Source organism: Zea mays, chromosome 10, assembly GCF_902167145.1.
Source record: "Zea mays cultivar B73 chromosome 10, Zm-B73-REFERENCE-NAM-5.0, whole genome shotgun sequence".
NCBI lineage: Eukaryota > Viridiplantae > Streptophyta > Magnoliopsida > Poales > Poaceae > Zea > Zea mays.
Window position 1 is genome coordinate 151,064,830 of NC_050105.1, and position 20,463 is coordinate 151,085,292.

General features: G+C 44.3%; 1 protein-coding gene, 1 long non-coding RNA gene and 1 pseudogene across 3 annotated transcripts; 1 reads left to right on the forward strand and 2 right to left on the reverse strand.

The window, feature by feature from the left end:
- Nucleotides 1-531: 531 nt before the first annotated feature.
- Nucleotides 532-3,579, reverse strand: LOC109942956 (uncharacterized). Its single transcript, XR_002265532.2, has 2 exons — nucleotides 1,139-3,579; nucleotides 532-1,011 (listed from the first exon to the last, which is right to left on the reverse strand). It is a non-coding gene; the product is annotated as an uncharacterized lncRNA (long non-coding RNA).
- Nucleotides 3,580-11,380: 7,801 nt separating this feature from the next.
- Nucleotides 11,381-12,589, reverse strand: LOC100277139 (uncharacterized). The gene has a single exon (NM_001196857.1). The coding sequence runs from the start codon at nucleotides 12,422-12,424 to the stop codon at nucleotides 11,627-11,629; it is 798 nt and encodes a 265-aa protein (NP_001183786.1). The 5' UTR covers nucleotides 12,425-12,589; the 3' UTR covers nucleotides 11,381-11,626.
- Nucleotides 12,590-13,928: 1,339 nt separating this feature from the next.
- Nucleotides 13,929-17,358, forward strand: LOC100194035 (nudix hydrolase pseudogene; annotated as a pseudogene). The gene is made up of 6 exons (NR_153104.1): nucleotides 13,929-14,139; nucleotides 14,258-14,308; nucleotides 14,400-14,492; nucleotides 14,694-14,788; nucleotides 16,542-16,656; nucleotides 16,741-17,358. The product of NR_153104.1 is annotated as a nudix hydrolase pseudogene (transcript).
- The last annotated feature ends 3,105 nt before the right edge of the window (nucleotides 17,359-20,463 follow it).

Consider the following 20,463-nt stretch of genomic DNA (forward strand, 5'->3'; position numbering starts at 1 on the left):
TTCTGTGTGAATCTGGTATTAATTCTGTGTAAATCTGATATGTACATGTATTTAATTCTGTTATTATGTATTGGTTCGGGCCAGTGGTCGGCCCGGTACGTTCAGGCCCACCGGGCGAACGGGCCGGCCCGACACGATTTATACATGTCCGTGCCGGGTTTGGACATGCCCCTAGGCACGTGGGCCAGCCCGACCCGGCCCGAAGCTTCAACGGGCCGTGCCTGGCCCGGCACTATTCGGTCCGGGCCGAAACGGGTTCGGACCGGGTCCGTGCCGGGTGGCCCGTTTGGACATCTATAACGCGGGAGCAGGAGCAGGAGCAGGAGGGGATTGGTAAGAGGCCGCCGCGGCCCATCGAGTGTGGGTGTGGGAGTGGTTAAAAAGTGATCGATGCCATTGGCGTCGTGGATTAAGGTTCCATATATATTACTATCAATATATATAGATATATATATAGTTGAGAATATCTTTAGCACGCCTTGTATATCAAGAGCATAATCTAGAGTACATTAATAAAGAAACAAATCAATCAAGTCCAGTCAATCTAGCTATTGCTATTATTTACCCTTCCCTGTACAATTACATGAAACCGATCGTGTGCATGTTAAAAGGTCCACAGCAACTCCTAATGAAAGAGAAGAAAGCCTTCCATTTCCATGCGATTAGGACTGTCAGGAAGAAACGTAATAATCACTGACTTGTAGCCAGAAAGAGAGAGATGAGGTGAGGAATTATCTAGCTTGAGCAGCAGCATTAGCAGTAAAGTGAAGCAGACTTTGGCAGGTGACGGCCGGTGTGGTGTCGCCATCACATCAGATGAGATGAGGCACCTGTCTCTGTCGCCTCCTCCCACCATCACCAAAAACACGAACTGCTTGCTATCCCAAGAAAAAGGAAAGAAATTTTTTTTAAAAAAAATACCCAAGACACACGAGACGAGACGTGAGAGTGACGGAAACTCCAGTTCGTTTCAGCATATGTATCATCCATCCATCCATCCATGTGGCTGGCCTGTTAGATATCATATTAGGATCTTTACTGTGTCCAACTTACTGAATCCGAGATCACTAGATAGATAATGAATGGATCTGTATTTGTTAACTGCTAATACGTGTTACAGAGGGATAGAGAGACATACCTTGGTCATGCAGAGCTGGAGATGGATCTGATCCTTACCGATGACGATGCCTCGATTCCTGCAGTCGCCGCTGTCCTGTAGAAGAGGGCGATGAGTTTTGTCCGTGGATTAGTATTTAGAGCGAGGGATTAGTGTTCGCTTTCTCACGACCCCTTAATCCTTTATATAGCTTCATGTAACCGGGCTCTAACCATGGTTACCGTGAGCCCTCTCAATCAAAGATCTGATTAAGGAGATTGACAGTTAGATTTAAGTCTAATCTAGTCATTGGTGACCGACGACCGTAGAATGGAATGATCCAAATAAAAGACCGAGACCCAGGGTGGACACGACGGGATGGATGGAAGCTTCGCTTCGCCTCTGCTGCTCGTCCAGCCTGCACGTTGCTGCTGCTTCGAGTCACAGCAGGCACTAGCTGCAATGGGCCGCACTAGCTACACCGAGCATATGCATGGTTGTTGGCGCACAACTCATCAGATTCAGAGCTAGGTTGGGAATATAGGCTGGTACGTATGAGCCGGTACGAGAGAAGATAGTACTCCCTCCGTTCCTTAATATATGTCGTCCGTTAGTACAAATTTGAACTACTAGGCGACATATAAAGAGAAACAGAGGGAGTATTACTTACAGAACACTAATTATAATAAATAGCATGCCAAGTACAAGTACGTCAACAGTTTGACACGGAAACTGTGCTCTCTGCAAGTAATCTAGTTTCGTGCCTATATCAGCGAACAATTATATTAGCCAATTATCCATGCTCCATGGCATGATACAATTGTGTAACCAACATTAATTCTCTTCTATCAGTTCCCAGCCTGCCACCCATTTGTTTTATATATGGAGTGGAGGGGATATATACCAACGGCATCACACCTAATTAAATTATTTTGACTCTCTTTTTTTCTAAAAAAATTGAAATTCTACACGTGCCATTGAAAACATATAGTCTCACTACATTTTCTACAGCATAAGGTTGTCCCTAACAAAAGACTACATATGTTTCTCTATCCTAAACATGGAGAAGATCGATCTAGTTTCTAGTCTTCAACGATATTCTCTAAGACTATCTACAACAGCTTATTCATCTTCGTCCTTATATTTAAACTCCACTAGACGAACAATGCAATCTACAATACAGAATACTGCAAAACAATGTTTTCGGTAACAATATCAATAAACTGATGAACACGGCCTAAAGTCCCATCTAAATATACAGGATAGTCCTTGATTCTCTCCATATAGAGATTCTATCTTCTCTTCTCTATCCAATTTTACACTTTGGGCAATACATTAAGCTAAATAAAAAATATACACCATTTGAGGATATGACAAATATATATATCTGTAAAAATTTTGAGAAAAAACGTCTCTAGTGTTATGGGTCTTTAACATATAGAGGACAAGATCACAAGACGTACAGAACATTGTTGTAGATTAATTAAAATATAGAGGAAATCTTTTGAGAAGTCAATAATAAATGACAGATAGAGTACAAAATTTAAGATCACGATACGGTTCAAATGAAAAGCTTGAAACCTTAGCTCAAAACGCACCATGTGTAGTAATACGCTCGGTGCAAAATAAGAAACACAGGTTCTCGAAAACATGTATATACAACAAGGCCCAAAATCTAATGCATTGTACGAGTCTTCTGAAAGAAGTCTTGGAAACTACTCATAGGTACCTCTGATTTAGTACCATACAGATAAGTGCGCTTACGTTATGAGCTCGTGCATTATACTAGTTGGGTAACCTAAAATTACAAGAAAAAAAAGAAATAACGCGAAACTTGCTTTTCTAGTTTAGAAAACAATAAGCCTACGTAACATCCTACTTCACCTCCTCATATTCAAAATCAATTGTCTCTCGACTTTACAAAAGTAGACAAATAACCCCTAGACAGTTTTTGTTGATGATTTTGATAACGTGTCAATGATTTAAGTGATATCATGTTTATCTTTTCCAGTTCTTTCGTCTTTTAGTATCCAAAACTTATATACTTTTACACAAAAAATCAATAATTAGCTATTATATTGACCTTATTTTTTTTCTAAAATTAAGGAGTACCGTTTTATTGTAGCTAAATAATGCTATCAATAAACTATTATATTTTTTATTGATTTTATTAAACAAGTTAAGTGGTATTTCTTCTAATTATTAACTAAATCAATTGTTTATTTGTATATGTTAGTTTAACTAATATAAGGTAGGTCTTTGTAAAAATTGGATATATTTTATTACTTTTTGCTAAATATTTCTAAAAAGACAAATAGAAAATTAATTTTGTTAGAGGCATGGCACTTTATAAATCAATTTAGTTGTTTAATCCGCTGTCGTGGCACAATGGCGAGTCCGAGGCGGATGGCCCGCTCGAGCTTGACCATGTGGAAGAATCTGATGAGGATGAGGGGGTCTAATCTAATCATGACTAAACTGAATTTAACTCCTTTCAATCTGTAATTTTATTCTTCGTTTATATATATATTTTGGATCTTACAAAATTTCATCATTTTCAATTCAAAACTGTGGACGTGTAAAATGTGGCAAGTTAGGCAGCAAACCAAACGACGAGTCGTCATGCTAGAAGACTTACCGCCCATCCCAGGTCGTCGTCCACGTTCCACATCCGTCGTCGGGATGGACGCGATGAGGTAGCTTGCGTTTGATGAAAGATTACACATGGATGCGTGTTTGACCGAGGCGCTGGCAAGATGTTGTGGTGCACTCGAGCGGCATGTAGAGGCAACAGAACAGAAGATGGTGGCGCATCTCATCGAGATGGATCAAGCTGAGACTGACACGAGATGTGGATAAGAGATTGGACAACCTCACCATCGAGCACACGACTAAACACCCAGACACATTTTTTAAGCTTAATTAATCTGTAATTAGAGAGTGTTATCATGACCTAATAATCAAGCTTAATATATTGGTCTTCAGATTTGAGTAAATTTTAGTCAGAAACCAAACATCCCCTGCATAAAAGACGCGAGCACGTCACGTCGTCATCAAGCCGAAGCCAAGCGTGGGTACGGTACGTGCAAGCAAAACGGTGGAAGTGGAGGGCGGGTGGACGTCGTCAGTGCTGTGCTGTGCTGTGCTGGCTGCTGCTATCGGACGGACACGGGCCTGCCATGTCATGGTCGGTCTCTGGCCACGTCTCCTCTCTTCTTTCCTTCCGCACCACCAGGTGACCGACTCTTACCAGAAACGCGCAGCATGTGTACCAACTGTTAAGAACTACGTTACCACGGATCACCAGATTCGCTCCCTTCCCTCCCGTCAACAGTAGAGACGCAAGAAGCTGTAGAGAACCCGTCTCCCTTTCCATAAACACGATAGAGGAAACACACGAGACACTGGATATAGGGTTGGGCCTCTGGCCTCTTTCTGATCTCTGTCATATGAAGGAGTGTACAGGTTCCTTATATAGAGATGTGAGACCCCTCAGGGGCAAAGCAGGTATTTGCCCACATAACCCTAACTAGGGTTACTTAACACTCCCCCTTGGGCGAATACCGCGACCAACACATGCCTCGTTAAAACTCCGAAAAACCCAGTGGGAAAAAAGTGGAGAAAGAGTGCATGGTGATACAAATTGCATTTGCACTATGTTGCCTCGTTAAAAACCTCATGTGAGAAACTTCAAGAAAACTCACAAAAGGAAAAAGAGTACAACAGCTATCATCGGGACAGATTTCGATCCTCTGAGATCTAGATTCTATCGAATCTTCTACAAGGGCTAACTTTTAGAAATGTGCTCCCCCTGATCCTTGCAAAACCGTATCAATAAGGCAAAACATCTTCTTCTAGAAGTATATGCACATAAAGATTTAGCAAACGGATTGCATATCCTTGCAAGGAATATTTCAGGAACTTTACCTCTACTCACTTCTAGGATATACGAGGTAAATGCACATATCAATATAAATAAGCCACTTTGATTGATGGTGTTCGATCGACTAGATCTATATATTTGATAGAAAGTTCCATAAAGGTTCACATATTGATCATCAAGCTCGCGCCTTCAGGGCATAGAATATGACATTTATTGTCTCACGGTTGTGATCAATATAATCATTCGCTCCCCCTGACGATGACATCTGTCAAAGTCTTTATCCCTCATAACTCAAGCATATTGTTCAAGATATATGTCTCATTGTTCATCTGGAATAACGAGAATGAATGAGGTTGGGGTGCTATCATTTTCTATCTTACACCACAATTTATACATAGTTGTGCAAAGCAAATAACATGTCCTTCAATAGGACTTAGGGGATAATATAGTTGCAATAGTACATATTCTAAATATGACACATCGCTCGAGGCGTTCATCCATTGCAACATCTATGATGGTGTAACAAAAGTCCATCTAAGATCGTAATCCATTAGGGATTTTTCATCGATCAGATACATCGTTATAGTCTGTCGTTCTGGCACAATGGGGATATTTTGCCAGTAACACCTAAACCTTATAGGTTTCTGCCATCAGGGCTTTAAAGGATACCGTAATTCCATATCTAGTGGAAATTACCATGAGTAAAACTCATGGAATGCACATGTGCTTATTCGGTGAACTTCAAGTCCTTTGGTACCTCATCTTATTCCTTTTCGGGTCTGTATGGGTCTTTATCCCTTTATAGGGATTATCAAACTTTGGTGTTCAACACAGACTTTGTTTCTTCTGGATAGGTTCCATCTGGGAACGATAGTCTCAACTATAAGATATTCTCCCTACATAGGAGAGTGATCATTCATCAGGAATGTATTATTCGGTATGAGATTTATATGTTGCATATTTATAATTCAAATATATGAGTCCTCCTAGGATCTCATGACGGATCTTCAGAATCCTATTAACTGCATATTTTAATTCATGCCATTTGCCAGATATATTACATAGCGGAACAATGTTTATTCAACACATATGTGGGATGGGTCTCTCACAAGACCACTTGAACCATCGCATTCACCACACATTATCTCAATAGTGCCCATAAATGTCCGAACTTCAAGCTCGTGACTTTCATTTTGCGATTATTGGTTCAACTTCGATTGCATTTATCAATGACCCGATAAGAGAGCTTGAAGCACTCATGCCTAGGACTTTGTTTTGGATCCCTTTGCAATCTATAGAGGCAAGATAGGTGTCGACACATTTGTCTCCCATATTTAATAATGATCTCCGTCATTTCCCAAAACGAAAGATTCATTGTTCCGTATTCCCAGCACAATGATATTGTGCGCATTGCTAGGAACTTCATCATCAAGATGAACCTCTTCGTGAGGCAAATCACCAGCAGGGCGAGTTCATCGGAGGAGAGTTATTACAGACCACGTGAATCTGCAATCAGAACATATGCTTTGACTAAGGCTGATGGATCATATTCGCAGGCGTCCCCGAGAATAGATCAAATACCAATAAGTCAAATGTGGATATGATATTAATCCCGGGTATATCCACATCTACATCAGGTAGAAGCATTCAAACCAATATGGTTACTCCTCAACGATTTCTGGCAAACTCCATATACATAGGAGTACACTCCGAACGACGGGTTCAGTTTGGCTTTTGTGCGTTTAATAGAATATTGAGGCATTACACTATATGGGCATTCCTCCCCCTAATGCCGAGATGTTCTAAAAGCATATAGATGAAATCCCCAACCACAATCATCTAGTTTGTGGCCAATATATGCTATTATGGTGATTTATTTGGGAAATCTTACGCACATTACAGATAAGGGTTTTATGCAGTGAGCTTTGGACTTAGATTGATGTAGTGGCATGAATACTACATATTTGTCCTTCAACGTGAAGGACTAGTGTCAACTTCCAGCATGACACGCAACAAACAAGTTGCTTCGTGGTTACAATTCTGCAAACTTATTTTTATTATTACCAAATGTATAGTCAATCATTAAGATTTAGACTAACATGCACAACGTTATTTTATCCATAAGGATCCTTCAGGGGCTCATGAATACCATTCGTCGTTTGGAGCCATTAGTTGACTTCAGATCAACAAGTAAAATGACCATCAGGGTCTAGCGCTCATAAGGACATTCACTGGTTGCATTGTGCTTTGAGGCACATAGGAAAAATGTGTGTGTTTATATTGGTAGTGAAGTGTACGGCATCAGGCCAATGCTGCCAAGCAAAGATTTTTATATGCAGAGATGTATAGTCCAGCTCGTTTTTATCACTGCCCATGGTTTACCCAATTACTCATACTGCTCTGAAATTGGGTATCAATTTATGCAACATTTTTAGGTATAATAATTTTGAGAGAGAACTTATAACAATAGTTAATTATTTGTGGTGTTGCCAGCAGGCCAAACATTTCTCCTCATATTATATACCAAATTGTTCTATATAGCATTATTTCGATCTCTTCATTGTTCAGCAAAAAAGAGAAGCTTTGGAATAGAACAGACAAGGCCAAGAATTCATTTTTATCTAGGAAAAATCACCATATAACTACATTTTCATGAAACAAATGATGATAACTGCTTGGCAAGAACAAAACAAGACCGGTATCCGCCTAGGATCCGTCTTCAACAACATATAGTACTGCTCTCATACGAAGAAATCGTTAGGAGTAGAGAGGATACAACAGGTCCCTACAAGATCTTCATATTTCTATCACAAATTATCATCACTAGTAGTCTAGTGGTCAAGACATATGACTCTTCTGGCTCCGAGGACCAAGGACATGTTAATGTCTAATTTAGCTTCAAGCTCTGTGGTGGTTATTTGTCTACTCTTCTCACTTCTGGTAGATCAGAAGTAGATTATGGTAAGCATGCCATGGGGTGAAATCCAATGTAGTTCTGCTACATAAACCCCATTTATATGTTCCTGCAGATTTGACCTTTACCGTTTTGGTTACCATATATACCATACTCGTCATAGGACTATCCGCAACTAGGAGTATTTACAATTTTGAGAGATGTATGCAACACAAGCATAAGGGTCCTAGATAGGACGAGCAAAGTGGCTCTACTGGAACACACAATGGTTTTCACACCAACATAGTGCGATTTTTCTCAAAATAACCTCTTGGTATACTCGCAACTTCGTGTTGCTAGCGGTTACATGTCCTTTTATCTCATAGTTTGCTTCATGTCATCCAGCGACAAAGAGATCAATGTGCTAACATCTAGTTGAGCAATGTATGACTGAGATTTCTGATCTTAAATCATTTGGTAAGGTCTTTTTGCTTACTAATATAGTCCCAATTTGTGAAATCTTCTATGCCAAAAAAGCTTTCATGCATTATATTATATATCTTCTGGTTACTTCGGGTAAAACATTATGCATGAGGAGAGAGCAGAGAATTAACTTATTCATGTTCTGTTGTATTTCAATTTAATTTCCCAGATTATTCAAGCACTATAGAGCTTGATATAGTTGTTATGGCCACTTGGCAATATAAATAAATATATGGTGCCACACAACACAAGCAAATAAAATATAGAGCTAAACAAAATTGTTTACGAAGGTTGTGCATAATGTGACTTTAGAGCTTGAACGACCCACCACAATCCATGCGAGTACAAGCTCTATCATATCTGGCGTCAACGCGTGTGTGGCCATGTGGGCTACGACAACGCAACAAGCCTCCATAACAAGCGCAACAGGCGCAGTTGTGACTCGGTAATTGGGGTACGCGACAAGTCCACACAACGTGCGCAACAAACGCAATTGTGGCTCGGTGATAACGACAGACGAACAGTGCCTACATGGCATGCGAAAAATACGTGACTCGGTGATGCCGGTCCAACTCAGCAGGAGTGATCCGGTTAGGCGAGAGTACAACATAGCAATCACATGACGCAGCCAAGTTCTTACGACACAAATAATGCGTCGTGTTGCCTGGACGCAGCCAATGCCATAGCTCAGCCAATTAAAAATGTAGTCTGATCGACGTGTCTAAGTACCCACTATATCATTTAATCGCTCGACGTGAGCCCAAAAGCTCAACGCAACACAAATATTTAGAGCGATTTGAGTATACACAATATAACCATCACATGCATTTTAATAATTTTCTGCTAATTATTTACTACGGGAAATAATTATTAATGCAGAAAAAATGAACACCATAATGAACATAATTATTAAGGCATTTTCTCATATTCAATCATACATTTTCTAATAATTATATACTGCGGGAAATAATTATTTAAGGTAGACAAGACTATATAAAACATGCTTTATTCTATTTATTATTTGTAATAGAAATAAATAGAATAAATAATATGAAGCATGTATACAAATCAAAATTCTACGGAAGTTTATTAATTCCACGAGAATTTATGAAAAGAAAAGTGTGTATACATAAATATGAAGCAGTCCATCTGGGGTATTATAGTATGACTAACCAGCATCTCGAAAAGAAACACGTACGACTTGACCTCCCTTGCCTTGAGTGGGTTCCACCAGTGGGCCCCACCACTTGGCATCCTGTGCGATCTATGCAAGACCAGTTTCTGCCCGGCTGCTGCGCGAGCACGCGAGAAGCGGTCAACCGAGGTTGCAAGACCAGTTCACCGTTCATTGCATGCACGAGATCACACATACGTGTGCAAGGACCAGGGTACGGTGGGGCTCTAGAGTTGCATGCGCATGCACCATTAGAGATGGCAACGGGTACAAACCCACCGGGTTTTGCTATCCCAAACCCGTACCCGTGAAAAATATTTACACCCATTAAAAAACCCGTACCCGTGACGGGTTTGAAATTTTGCCCAAACCCGTACCCATCGGGTTAGCGGGTACCCACGGGTTACCCGCGGGTTTTATCTCCAATATACTTATTCTTTCTATAATCAATAAGTATCGTAATGATTAATGAGATCATGGTCTAAAATTTATGTAATGAACAACGAGTTCATGATTTGGTATAAAAAATATTAGTACAGAGAATTAAATACAAATAATAAGTTGTATAATCAAGTTACCTTGCACTAAGTTATACATCCACCACATATATAACGCTAGTAATAACTATAATAGCAAGCAAGCAACACTCTCACCAACTACTTATACATTCACTATTTGATAAAAAATAGGAAGTAAATAGGTAGATAATAAGTTTGTTGTTCGTTTATAAAATAAAATGACAATATACACTAGGTTTGGTCGGGTTTAAAAAACCCACGGGTTCACGGGTTTGGGTACTATAGGAACAAACCCGTACCCATGAACCCGTCGGGTATACATTTATGCCCATTAATAAACCCATGGGTATGAAAATTGACCCAAACCCGTACCCTAATGGGGTAAAAACCCATCGGGTTTCGGGTACCCATTGCCATCTCTATGCACCATGCAAGCCATGCAAGTTTGGTTTCTTTATCACATACATGCAAGCTCACAACCGCTCCTTGCTTTTAGCTATCCATTTGACCGGGCTTTTTTTTTTGCATGGCTGCATCTACTCAAAGCGGTCCAAGCGGCGTAGCCCCTCATGGCATGCGTGAGCGCCCAGCGGTCAAAGGAAGTGACCCGTTCTTTTCTCCTGGAAAAACTAGATCTGGCCACGTCTCCACACGCTAGGACGCGAGCCAACTCACCGCCCACCCCGACCATGAGTGGCCCGACGCAGATGCTTCGAGCACAGCGCGGGCGTGACCTCCAGCGGTGCGGGGAGTCCGAGTCGATCTCTACTGGAGATGGTGGAGCGACGACGAGATCTCCAACGGTACAAGCAGGAGAGTGGGGAGCCGGGGGGACATAGTGTTCGTCTAGGCGAGATCCCCACGAACGAATAGTAGATAAAAATCATACCGTTCAATTGTGTAGAGGGGAATCGAAGCCTCTCGCGTAGGAGAGTTCGGCTAGGCCGGAGACCTGCCGGATTGACGGTGAGTTGATGCAGATCTGATCTCGTAGCAACGTCGAGGTAGAGCGTGCTGATAATGTGTTAAGAACTACGTTACCACGGATCACCAGATCCGCTCCCTTCCCTCCCGTCAGCAATAGAGACGCAAGAAGCTGTAGAGAACCTGTCTCCCTTCCCATAAACACGACAGAGGAAACACACGAGACACTGGATATAGGGTTGGGCCTCTGGTCTCTTTCTGATCTCTGTCATATGAAGGGGTGTACAGGTTCCTTATATAGAGATGTGAGACCCCTCAGGGGCAAAGCAGGTATTTGCCCACATAACCCTAACTAGGGTTACTTAACACCAACTTCTAAAAATTACCAGAAGCCTTCTTTCTGCATTGTACCAGAAACAGCTTCCTCTCGTTAAGAAGGAAAACAGAAGAGTCCAGGGCAAAAAGGAAAAACAAACAAAGCAACTCTACGGCGAAGAAATCCTCTTCCTCCCTGTCGCGATGCGCAACTCCCACACGCAACCTCCACCATCCATGATTCGTCCCCAATCCCATCTCCGCTTGACTTTGTCTTACATACAAATTGCTGCTAGACAGAGTACTATGGATGGAATTGGATCAGCTGCTGGCCGATGGATTAGTAGACAAGGCCCGGGCGGCGGCCGGGGCTCGGCGGCGACAGAGGAGACGGAGTCTTCTTCGGCGGGGGCTCGATGGGGCCCACGTGGGAGCGGAATCCCGCGGAGACCACCGCGTCGCGCACGCACCAGTGGAACGCCGGCTGCCGCATGGCCGCCGCCGCCGCCTCGCACTCGGGGCACGGGGACGGTCGTCGCCTCGGGGACCACTGCTGTGGGTCCTCGTTATCCGGATGCCCCGCCGCCACCGACAAGTGCAAGTAGGCGGGGTCCAGACCCGGACCCGCACCCGCGGTGCTCATCAAGTACCAGTCGCGCTGCCGCTGCAGCTCCCGCAGCCGCGCCTCGTAGTCGTCGTAGAGCACGAGCGGCCCGGGCGAGGCACCGGCACTGGCGCGGGGAGGGAGAGGGAGAGGGCTGACCAGAGACGCCAGATCCGTGGGCGGGAGGCGCTTCAGGATGGTCTTCTCCACGGCCGCGCCGTTGACTCCCTTCCTGTCGCGGCGGGACCGGCCGCCCCGGCGGGAGCGGCGGAACCCAGCGATGACGTAGCACCCGGAACCCTCCCGCGCGACGGCGGCGGCGAGGTCGGTGGCGTCGTCGAGGGGCACATGGCGGGCGCGGCGGGGCCGCGCCAGGGACGCCGAGATCTGGTGCGGCGCGGCGCCCACGCGGTCTGCCACGACGGCCTGAAGCCGCTTCACGCCGCCAAACGACGGCTGCACGGTCACCGTGCCCAAGTCCACGCTCTGCTCGCCGTCGACGAAGACAACCGCCAGCACGCGTGCGTCCTCCATGTCCGACGCACGCTCCTTCCTGCTTCAGCGGCGGCCGGCCACAAGCCTCGAATTGAAACGGCCGCCACCCGGACCGGGTCTATCTGTTTGGGCTGTTGCGAATTGGGAATAGAAGGAAGAAGGGTCGACAAGGCGGAGGGTTTTATAGAGAGGCGCCGGGGTGAGTTGAGGCGGTTGGGTTGGGCGGCCGGCGAGAGAGTCAAGGAGTAAAATTTCCGTGAGAAGCGGGGCGGCGGTGGCTTTCCTTGGCAACCAAGGCGGAAGAGATCCTCGCGACCTGCAGCGTGGGCCCAACGCACCCGTGCCACACGGGGCTGGGCACTGGTCCGCCGAGGCACACGTGGGCGCCCGTCCACTTGATTATCGTGCTTGGTCTCGGGCAGGTGGCAGCCCAGCCGCCGGCTCAAGGTCGCGCTCGCCGAGTGATCCACGTGACGCGGCCATGGGTTTTGGTGTGACGATTGCCGCCACCAGCCGTGACCCGGTTCCACGCATGACCAGCTCCGCGAGCAGATATCCCCTTCTAATAAAATAAAATAAAATAAAATAGAAAAATCTACTGCGTCCATGCGATGTCTAACGTTAGATACAGATTTTTACGAGCACCGCCTGCACTTTGTTTATAGAGTGGGGTATATAGAAGACGCCAATATTTATGGCGTTGGATTGTAGATAGTATTTTGCCTATCTATATGGACGATCTAGTGACCTTAATTTTCAATTTTTAGATATCCGTTTGGATCTTCAATAGATTATTAAATTTAGATACTAATAATAATTTTGAGAATCTCAATTCTAGATAGTGACGATCTACTTTATTTGGATAGTTTCTTTGCATCCTTGGATTATACTCTTGGCTAGACCTATTCAAACGTCATATCGGGTTAGGTTCGGATTAGATCAAAGTCGCGTCGTGGCCACTTATCAAGGCTCGTATATGACTCGTGTACAGTGTTGAGTTGGATCGAGTCAGCTCGTGTCTCTATGTTTGACGTGTCAGGTCAGGTTTTTTCGAGTTAGGTCAGGTTTTAAGTAAAAAATCAGGGCATGTACTTGACCCGTGAATTATTACGGGTCAGAAATTATGGTCCGTATCCACCCGTTGCATTGGTCGGATCAGGTTTTTTTGGACGGGTCAGGTGGGTTAGATCGAGTTGCCATGATCAGGTCTACTCTTGGCACTGGTTTCACAGCACATGCAAAATGCCTAAAATACTGATGACTCCTTCAACACACTGCATGTAGTCAAAGGTTTCACGGTACAAGCAAAAATCATCTATTCTCATACTAGAATCCCCAATAAGCCCAGGGTGAGAGGATACTGGATTCGAATGGGCCGGACAATTTGTTTCGTCCAATAGACTGAAATGAAGGCCTGCTATATGTCAATAACGGGCCCGCTTGTTATCCATTATCCACGGAATGGAATCGAATCGTCCAGGAAAGGGGAGGACCGGAGCGAGAGCGAGATGGTAGTGGTGGCCGCCGCGGCCGCACGCGGCCGCGCTGTAAAGCCCCTGTTCCTCGTCCTCGTCCACCACAGCCGCCCCGCGCCCCGCCTCCCCCGCCGAACCGCCCGCGCCCGGCCGCTGCGCTTCCTCTCCTGCTCGACCTCAGCGCCGCCGCTGTTCGCAGCCGTCGCATCCATGGACTCGCCGCCCCAGGGTTACCGCACCAACGTCGGCATCTGCCTCGCCGACCCATCCCTCACCAAGGCAAGCGCGCCCCCTCCCTCGAGCACGATCCTGCTCCTCTCCCCCACGCGCCTGCGCTGGGTATTGTATTGCCGGGGTTCGTTCTGACGGTTAATGAAACGATTCTCATTTTATCCAGATTTTCTCGGCTTCTAGGATCGACATTCCTAGCGCGTGGCAGATGCCTCAGGTGATCTCGGGAGATCCTCTGTACTTTTCAACCCGCTAATTAGTACTGAGCATAGCCTAAGGCGTAGAAATCCCTAACAATCTGCCTACAGGGTGGTATAGATGCAGGGGAAGAACCAAGGGCGGCTGCCTTCAGGGAATTGAGAGAAGAGACTGGTGTCACATCCGCAGAGATCGTGGCTGAGGTCAGTTTGCCTTTCCACCTGATTCCATTACGTCATTAGTTGCTATTTGCCCAGTGTCAACTACCCTATCCTACATAGGTGGATTATCAGCTCATGTACAAACATCTTATGCCTTTGTCTTCATAGCCGATGGCGGTTAATACTTGAGACAATTTTGTCACTCTGTGAATGATAACTGAGTAAATGCATGCATCTATGTAGGCTCCCGTCTGGTTAACATATGATTTCCCGCCAGATGTCAGAACCAAACTGAATGCCAGGTGGGGAACCGATTGGAAAGGCCAAGCTCAAAAATGGTTAGCCCCGCTAAATTTCTTCAGCTGGGAACTCTATGAAGTAAAGTAACCTCATTTTGTTTAGACCCTTTGTCAGACTGGAATTTCGACCTGCAAGCATAATCCAAGTGAATATGAATATAACATCCTTAATATTCTGAACGAATCCAAGTGAAAGTCTTCCAGGTTTCACATAGCATAGCAATTAGCAGGCAAAATACTTCACCGCACGGCTAATAATTAGTCTCATTGCTGTAAAAATACACAGTTATATAAGATGCCATTTTCAAGCTACCTGGGATGCCAGTTAATGCCACTGTTCTAAAAGTTGGATGCCTGGACTTATGACACTTGTTGGACCCCAGACTGCACCCTGCTGCCCTTGTGGTCTATAAATGCTTTTATGGAACACTGGTTAAGCCCACCTACACTAACTCCAAGTATTGAAGTGCTATCACATGAGATGCAGGTGCAGAAGGTCAATAGATTTTTTTTTGTAGACGAATTGGGTAACAGTGGCAGAGCTTGGACCAAAGTTTTAGTTGCTTCACAACATTGAATGCCAAATAACTAGGTGTTTTATGCGCAAACGGGTGATTAGTCTTATTTTCCATAAAACTGAGTAACTGACTAACTGAGTGATAAATAGCTTGGCTTGGTTCCACTTACCCACCCTGTTCCATGGGTCATAGTTCTGCTGATCCAAGAATTCCTTGGTGCATCCCTTGGTAGGACATTTTATAATGACTTTTTAAAAGCAATATAGTTATTTTGATTTCTTAACAGCAATTGTTGTTCGTACTTTTTGATGTTTACTTGAAGTATGACATTCATAGTGTTCTACCGTTGTGCTACTGAAAGTCAGAACCACCTTCTATTTGACTTAAGATCACTATGTTGTCCCTGTGTTGCATTTACATTTTATTATTAATTATTATTCCTGTTTCTTGTATAAAGTGGTTGTAATTCTGTCTGAACTGTTATTGTGTTACACTAGTGTGCTCTGAACCTCGGATACCATACCTGAGTTTTGATGGCTCTGTATGCTTGCGTATCATTGTGTCATCTACATATATGGCAGTTTTTTAGGAACTTTTCATATGTTCTAAGTAGCACCTTAAAGTACTTTCCATATTTCCATCTAATGGGTGCTTTCCATCAAATAGCTCCTGCAGTAGATGCTAGCCAATTATGTTCACAATTAGTTAACATCTCTTGGCTGATAGCCAGTAACTCGGTATGGCCTGGTTTTCCAATATCTCGTTTGGGTCTTGTTTGATCTCACATAGTCCATAGATGGGCTTAAAAATATGCTTCAGTTGGATTTCAGCAGGGTCATCACATGCTCTGATTTCTATGTATCTAGTGTGGCCATCTTTTTTTTATTGAGATGCAGTGCAGCCCACTTACAAGTAGAGACACATCATCCAGAAACTATGCTTGTCCATTGCTCTAGTACGCCCACTTACAAGTAGAGAGATATCATCCACAAACTCTGCTTACACTGTCAACTGTTCAGCTCACAACTGTTGTAGTATATTGGCCTCAGGACTGAGAGATAATGTGACTGAATGATAGCCTTGGGCTCAATACTTGGAGTGAGTGTAGGTGGGCTGCACTAGATCCGCATTGAGGTCACACTGTACTTGGTTCATATGTTATACTTGTCTTATGATGCTAATAGAACAGTCAGTTTCAAATTAATTTAACAGGCCTGTCCCATAGTAGATATGGTGGCATGTAACTTTGTGGAAAATGTGGCACACATACACAGGTTTTTATTTAGGCTTACTGGAAATGACGATGAGATTAACCTTAATGGTGATGGATCTGAGAAGCCAGAGTTTGGTGAATGGACATGGATGACACCCAAGGAAGTTATCGAAAAGGTAGACCGTTTTCGTCCCCCTGTTTTTTGTTTTCTGACCCGACCTGGTTGAAAATGTCTAATATTTATCCATCTGAGTGAACAGGCAGTTGATTTCAAGAAACCTGTATATGAGGAAGCATTGAAACACTTTGCCCCCTACCTGCAGTCAGATCCAGCCGCTTCATCATAGAAGATTTGGCCAATTTGCTTGCATCCCTGCTGTATCTGGACCCCCAATAATTTGACACGACGCAATGTAGCCATGAGGTGTGCTATACAATTTGATAGTGTGTGGCCTGTTTGAGTGAATTATATATGCCAGCATTGGATCCTCGCCCTCTACTTAGTCACATAAGTATACAATAAGTGGTGGAAACAGTTTCAGCCAATCTGGAACATGGTGGCCAGTGTATCTTGTCTGCCAATGACTGAATGCTTTAGGTTGAAGCAATACCATAATTCCAGAGAGACTGCGGTACAGCAACCTCAGGTTATGTGGGGGGTCGTCGGCAAAACGACGCTCGTTTGGCATTGGCTACGGCAGAAACTAGTGTCTGGCTGCCATTGGTTGTGGGAGGAGCAGAGGAAAACAAATTGTTGGTTACACTCTGTACTACTGCGTCATGATATTGTCGGCTTTCGCTTTGTGGCTTTTGGAGGAAAACTGGAGATGTGGCAGCTTTGGCTTTACGCATCTTGGAGGAACAGGAGATATAAACACACGCATTTCGTTTTTTTTTTTGTTGAGTTGCTGTGCTCCGTCTTCGCTGCAGAATCCAGATCAAATGTGGTGGTGGTGGTGCTGCTGCTGCTGGCTACACGAATGTGGATAGCAGCATTTGTCGTCCTTGAATGCCTGCCGAGAAAGGTTGGTGGTGGTAGAGAGAGAGAGAGAGGAGTTCTTCTCTCCTCTCGTCTCGTCTACCTCTGTGTTCTCTTCTCTCTCGCCTCCTCAGATGGGATGGCATTACATGTTTCCTTCCTGGAGAAGAGGCTACCGAGGCCTTTTCTTGGTGACGTCGATGCGCCACCAGCCCCAGTCACTGCCACTGCCCACTGGGACCAACCCCGCGGACGGAGGACCACTTGTACACCAGGTCGATCACGACCATACCGTGGGCTGGCCTGCAGATCTTCAAGTATACGTGCCAGTCTTTATCTTGGCATAAACAGATAGTACCAGTGCACGTAGCCTCTAGCCAGAGTGCATGAGTCAAAGCGCTATATTCTCTGTAGTGAAGTGAAGCACGCACGCACGTTGCTTTTCCTTCACTCCATCGGCCACCAAGTTATTAATGCATTGCATGCCAGCTGGCCCATCTGATTCCTAGCGACAGGAACATCATTAAGCAACTAGTACTAGAGTAATGTAGGTTGATGTCGATGATGTGTCCCCTCAGAATTTTTGTTGACACTCGTTGCTGGACCTGGACCTGACTAGATGGCGGATGGGGGGCCATTACCATCATCCATTCATTGTGCGTGCAGTACTCCTGCTACCGCCTCCACGGCTCTCCATCCATCCATCCATCCATTTGCATGCATGACCCATCAAGTATGGAGGAAGCATTACACTACACATGTCTTGGCCGACCATATTCTGCTCGACGGAAAAAAGCCAGAGATTGGAGTCTCAACACTGACTGGAATTACACATGAAAAAAAAAACAAATGAGATGCCTACCACCAATGCCAAAAAAAAAAAAAAAAACTAGGAAACATATCATCATGATCATGTATCTACAAAGCAGAGCAGGAGAAGAAGAAGCATAAGGTTGTGCACATGGACGACGTTCGTTTGTACCTACAGCAACGAATTCCAACACTGTGCGAAAACAGGCAAGGGGGAGGACCGGGAGACAAGAGAGACACATGTACTGCTGCTTATTATCCCATGGATGGAATGATGGATGCATCTGATCCGATCACCGGCCGTCTGCCGAGGTGAAGGACTCGGCGAAGCCGGCGGGGCGGGCGGGGATGCTGCCCTTGCTGTCGTCCAGGCTCATGACGCTCCCGCCGCCGTCCGTCAGGCCGCCGGCCTCCGCGTCCTGCCAGCTCTTCACCATCTGCAGCAGCGGCAGGTGCAGGTCGATGCCCAGGTAGTCCTCGGCCTCGTCCTTGACTTGGCGCTGGAAAGATGAAGCTCAACAACTTTATGGAGAAATGGAAGAGAAGCATTCCTTCAGGAATGTGCTGTCCGGATCTTGAGATGCTTGAAGGGGAAGTGTTGTGTGAAAAGCTTGGGGCTGAGACCTGGGTGCATGCTTTCAGTGTTACTGATCTGCCACTGGCGCCTGCTGAGAGGTTCGCAGCACTTTTCCGTGATCAGGACATTGGAATGGTAGAAAAAATAGCTATGGACCTTGCAGATATAGCTTATGGTGATAATGCACACTGGAAGTTGGTCAGGATGTCTCATGCAAACTATCATTCATCATGTCTTTGCTGGTAAGTATTATTGGACGAATGCCCATTTTGGTTGTTACCTATGTATTTGGCCTTAATGTTAAATTCAAATAAGTAATATCTGATGTTGCAGCGGAACCTTGTTAAGGAGGGGCATCATGTCTTAATCTTTTCGCAGACCCGTAAAATGCTGAACCTTATTCAGGTACGTTGTTGCTATTTAATTCTTTTGTACTTCACCCTGCCTTAGCACATTTGCACATGACACTTTCTTGTGAATTTGGGATTACTTTTCTTCTAGTTTGATCCATAGATAGTTCGCGACATTGCCACTTACATACATTAATTTTTTTTTTTTGACCTTTTGTTACTCGAGTCTCAGTGCACATGGATAAGCTTCATAACTGGACAATGGCTAGTTGCCTTTAGTAAATGTTAGTGAAACTAAAATACATGGATTCATTCCTTTCACATTTGTGCAAGCTGAAGTGTAACATCACATCTGTTCTGGACTTCTGGTTGTCTTTGAAACTTCAATACTGTCATTGGTAATCATTGCTGCATCAATATAGAGCTTTCTTTCCCTTCGGTTGTGGTTATATACACTTCTTTGGAAGAACTTGACAGCAATTAGTCTGATAACATGAGCACTAGCTTGCCAATTAATAGCCTTTTTGACCTGTGATCCACTTCTGGCACAAAGCATCAGTGATGCTTTGACTTTTTTGTACCAGAATGTTCTTGCAATCTTCATTGAGAGTTTCTTTGTCAACAAATATATCTGTTGTAATAATGTTTCCTTTTGTAAAATGATTACCTACATTTTTTGGGCCTATTAGCTCAACATTTCAGTTGTTGGCTTGTTGTAACAGGAAGCAATATTATTAGAGGGCTACAAGTTTTTGCGCGACCAAGGTTTCTGAGCGCGAAAGGATTGTGAAGGTTCTCTCTGTGAGCTTTATGTCATAGAGTTGACCATACCTGCTTTTGTTGCTTACATATACTTGCATCCTTCAGGACTTCCAAGAGGGTCCTGGAGCTCCAATATTTTTACTAACCACACAAGTTGGTGGACTTGGACTTACCAAGGCAGCACGCGTCATAGTAGTTGATCCTGCTTGGAACCCAAGGTATCTGAACAATGACACCTAAGCGCATCACTTTCTTGAATGAATGTTTTAACACTACAAGTTTTTTATCCTTATATACTTGTATTTTCCATTTACAGTACAGACAATCAAAGCGTAGATCGTGCTTACCGAATTGGCCAGAACAAAGATGTGATTGTATACAGCTATCTTGTTTGTGCCCTCAGGAGATTCCAGAGCTTTTTAGTTTGCCACAACAAGGTTTTGATGTTTCCCTCACGCATAAGCAGTTGCAAGAAGAGCATGGTCAACAAGTTGTTATGTAAGAG

What these genes read in the sequence shown, in the direction of transcription:
- LOC100277139 (NM_001196857.1), bottom strand. Translation starts at nt 12,424, where the DNA reads ATGGAGGACGCACGCGTGCTGGCGGTTGTCTTCGTCGACGGCGAGCAG.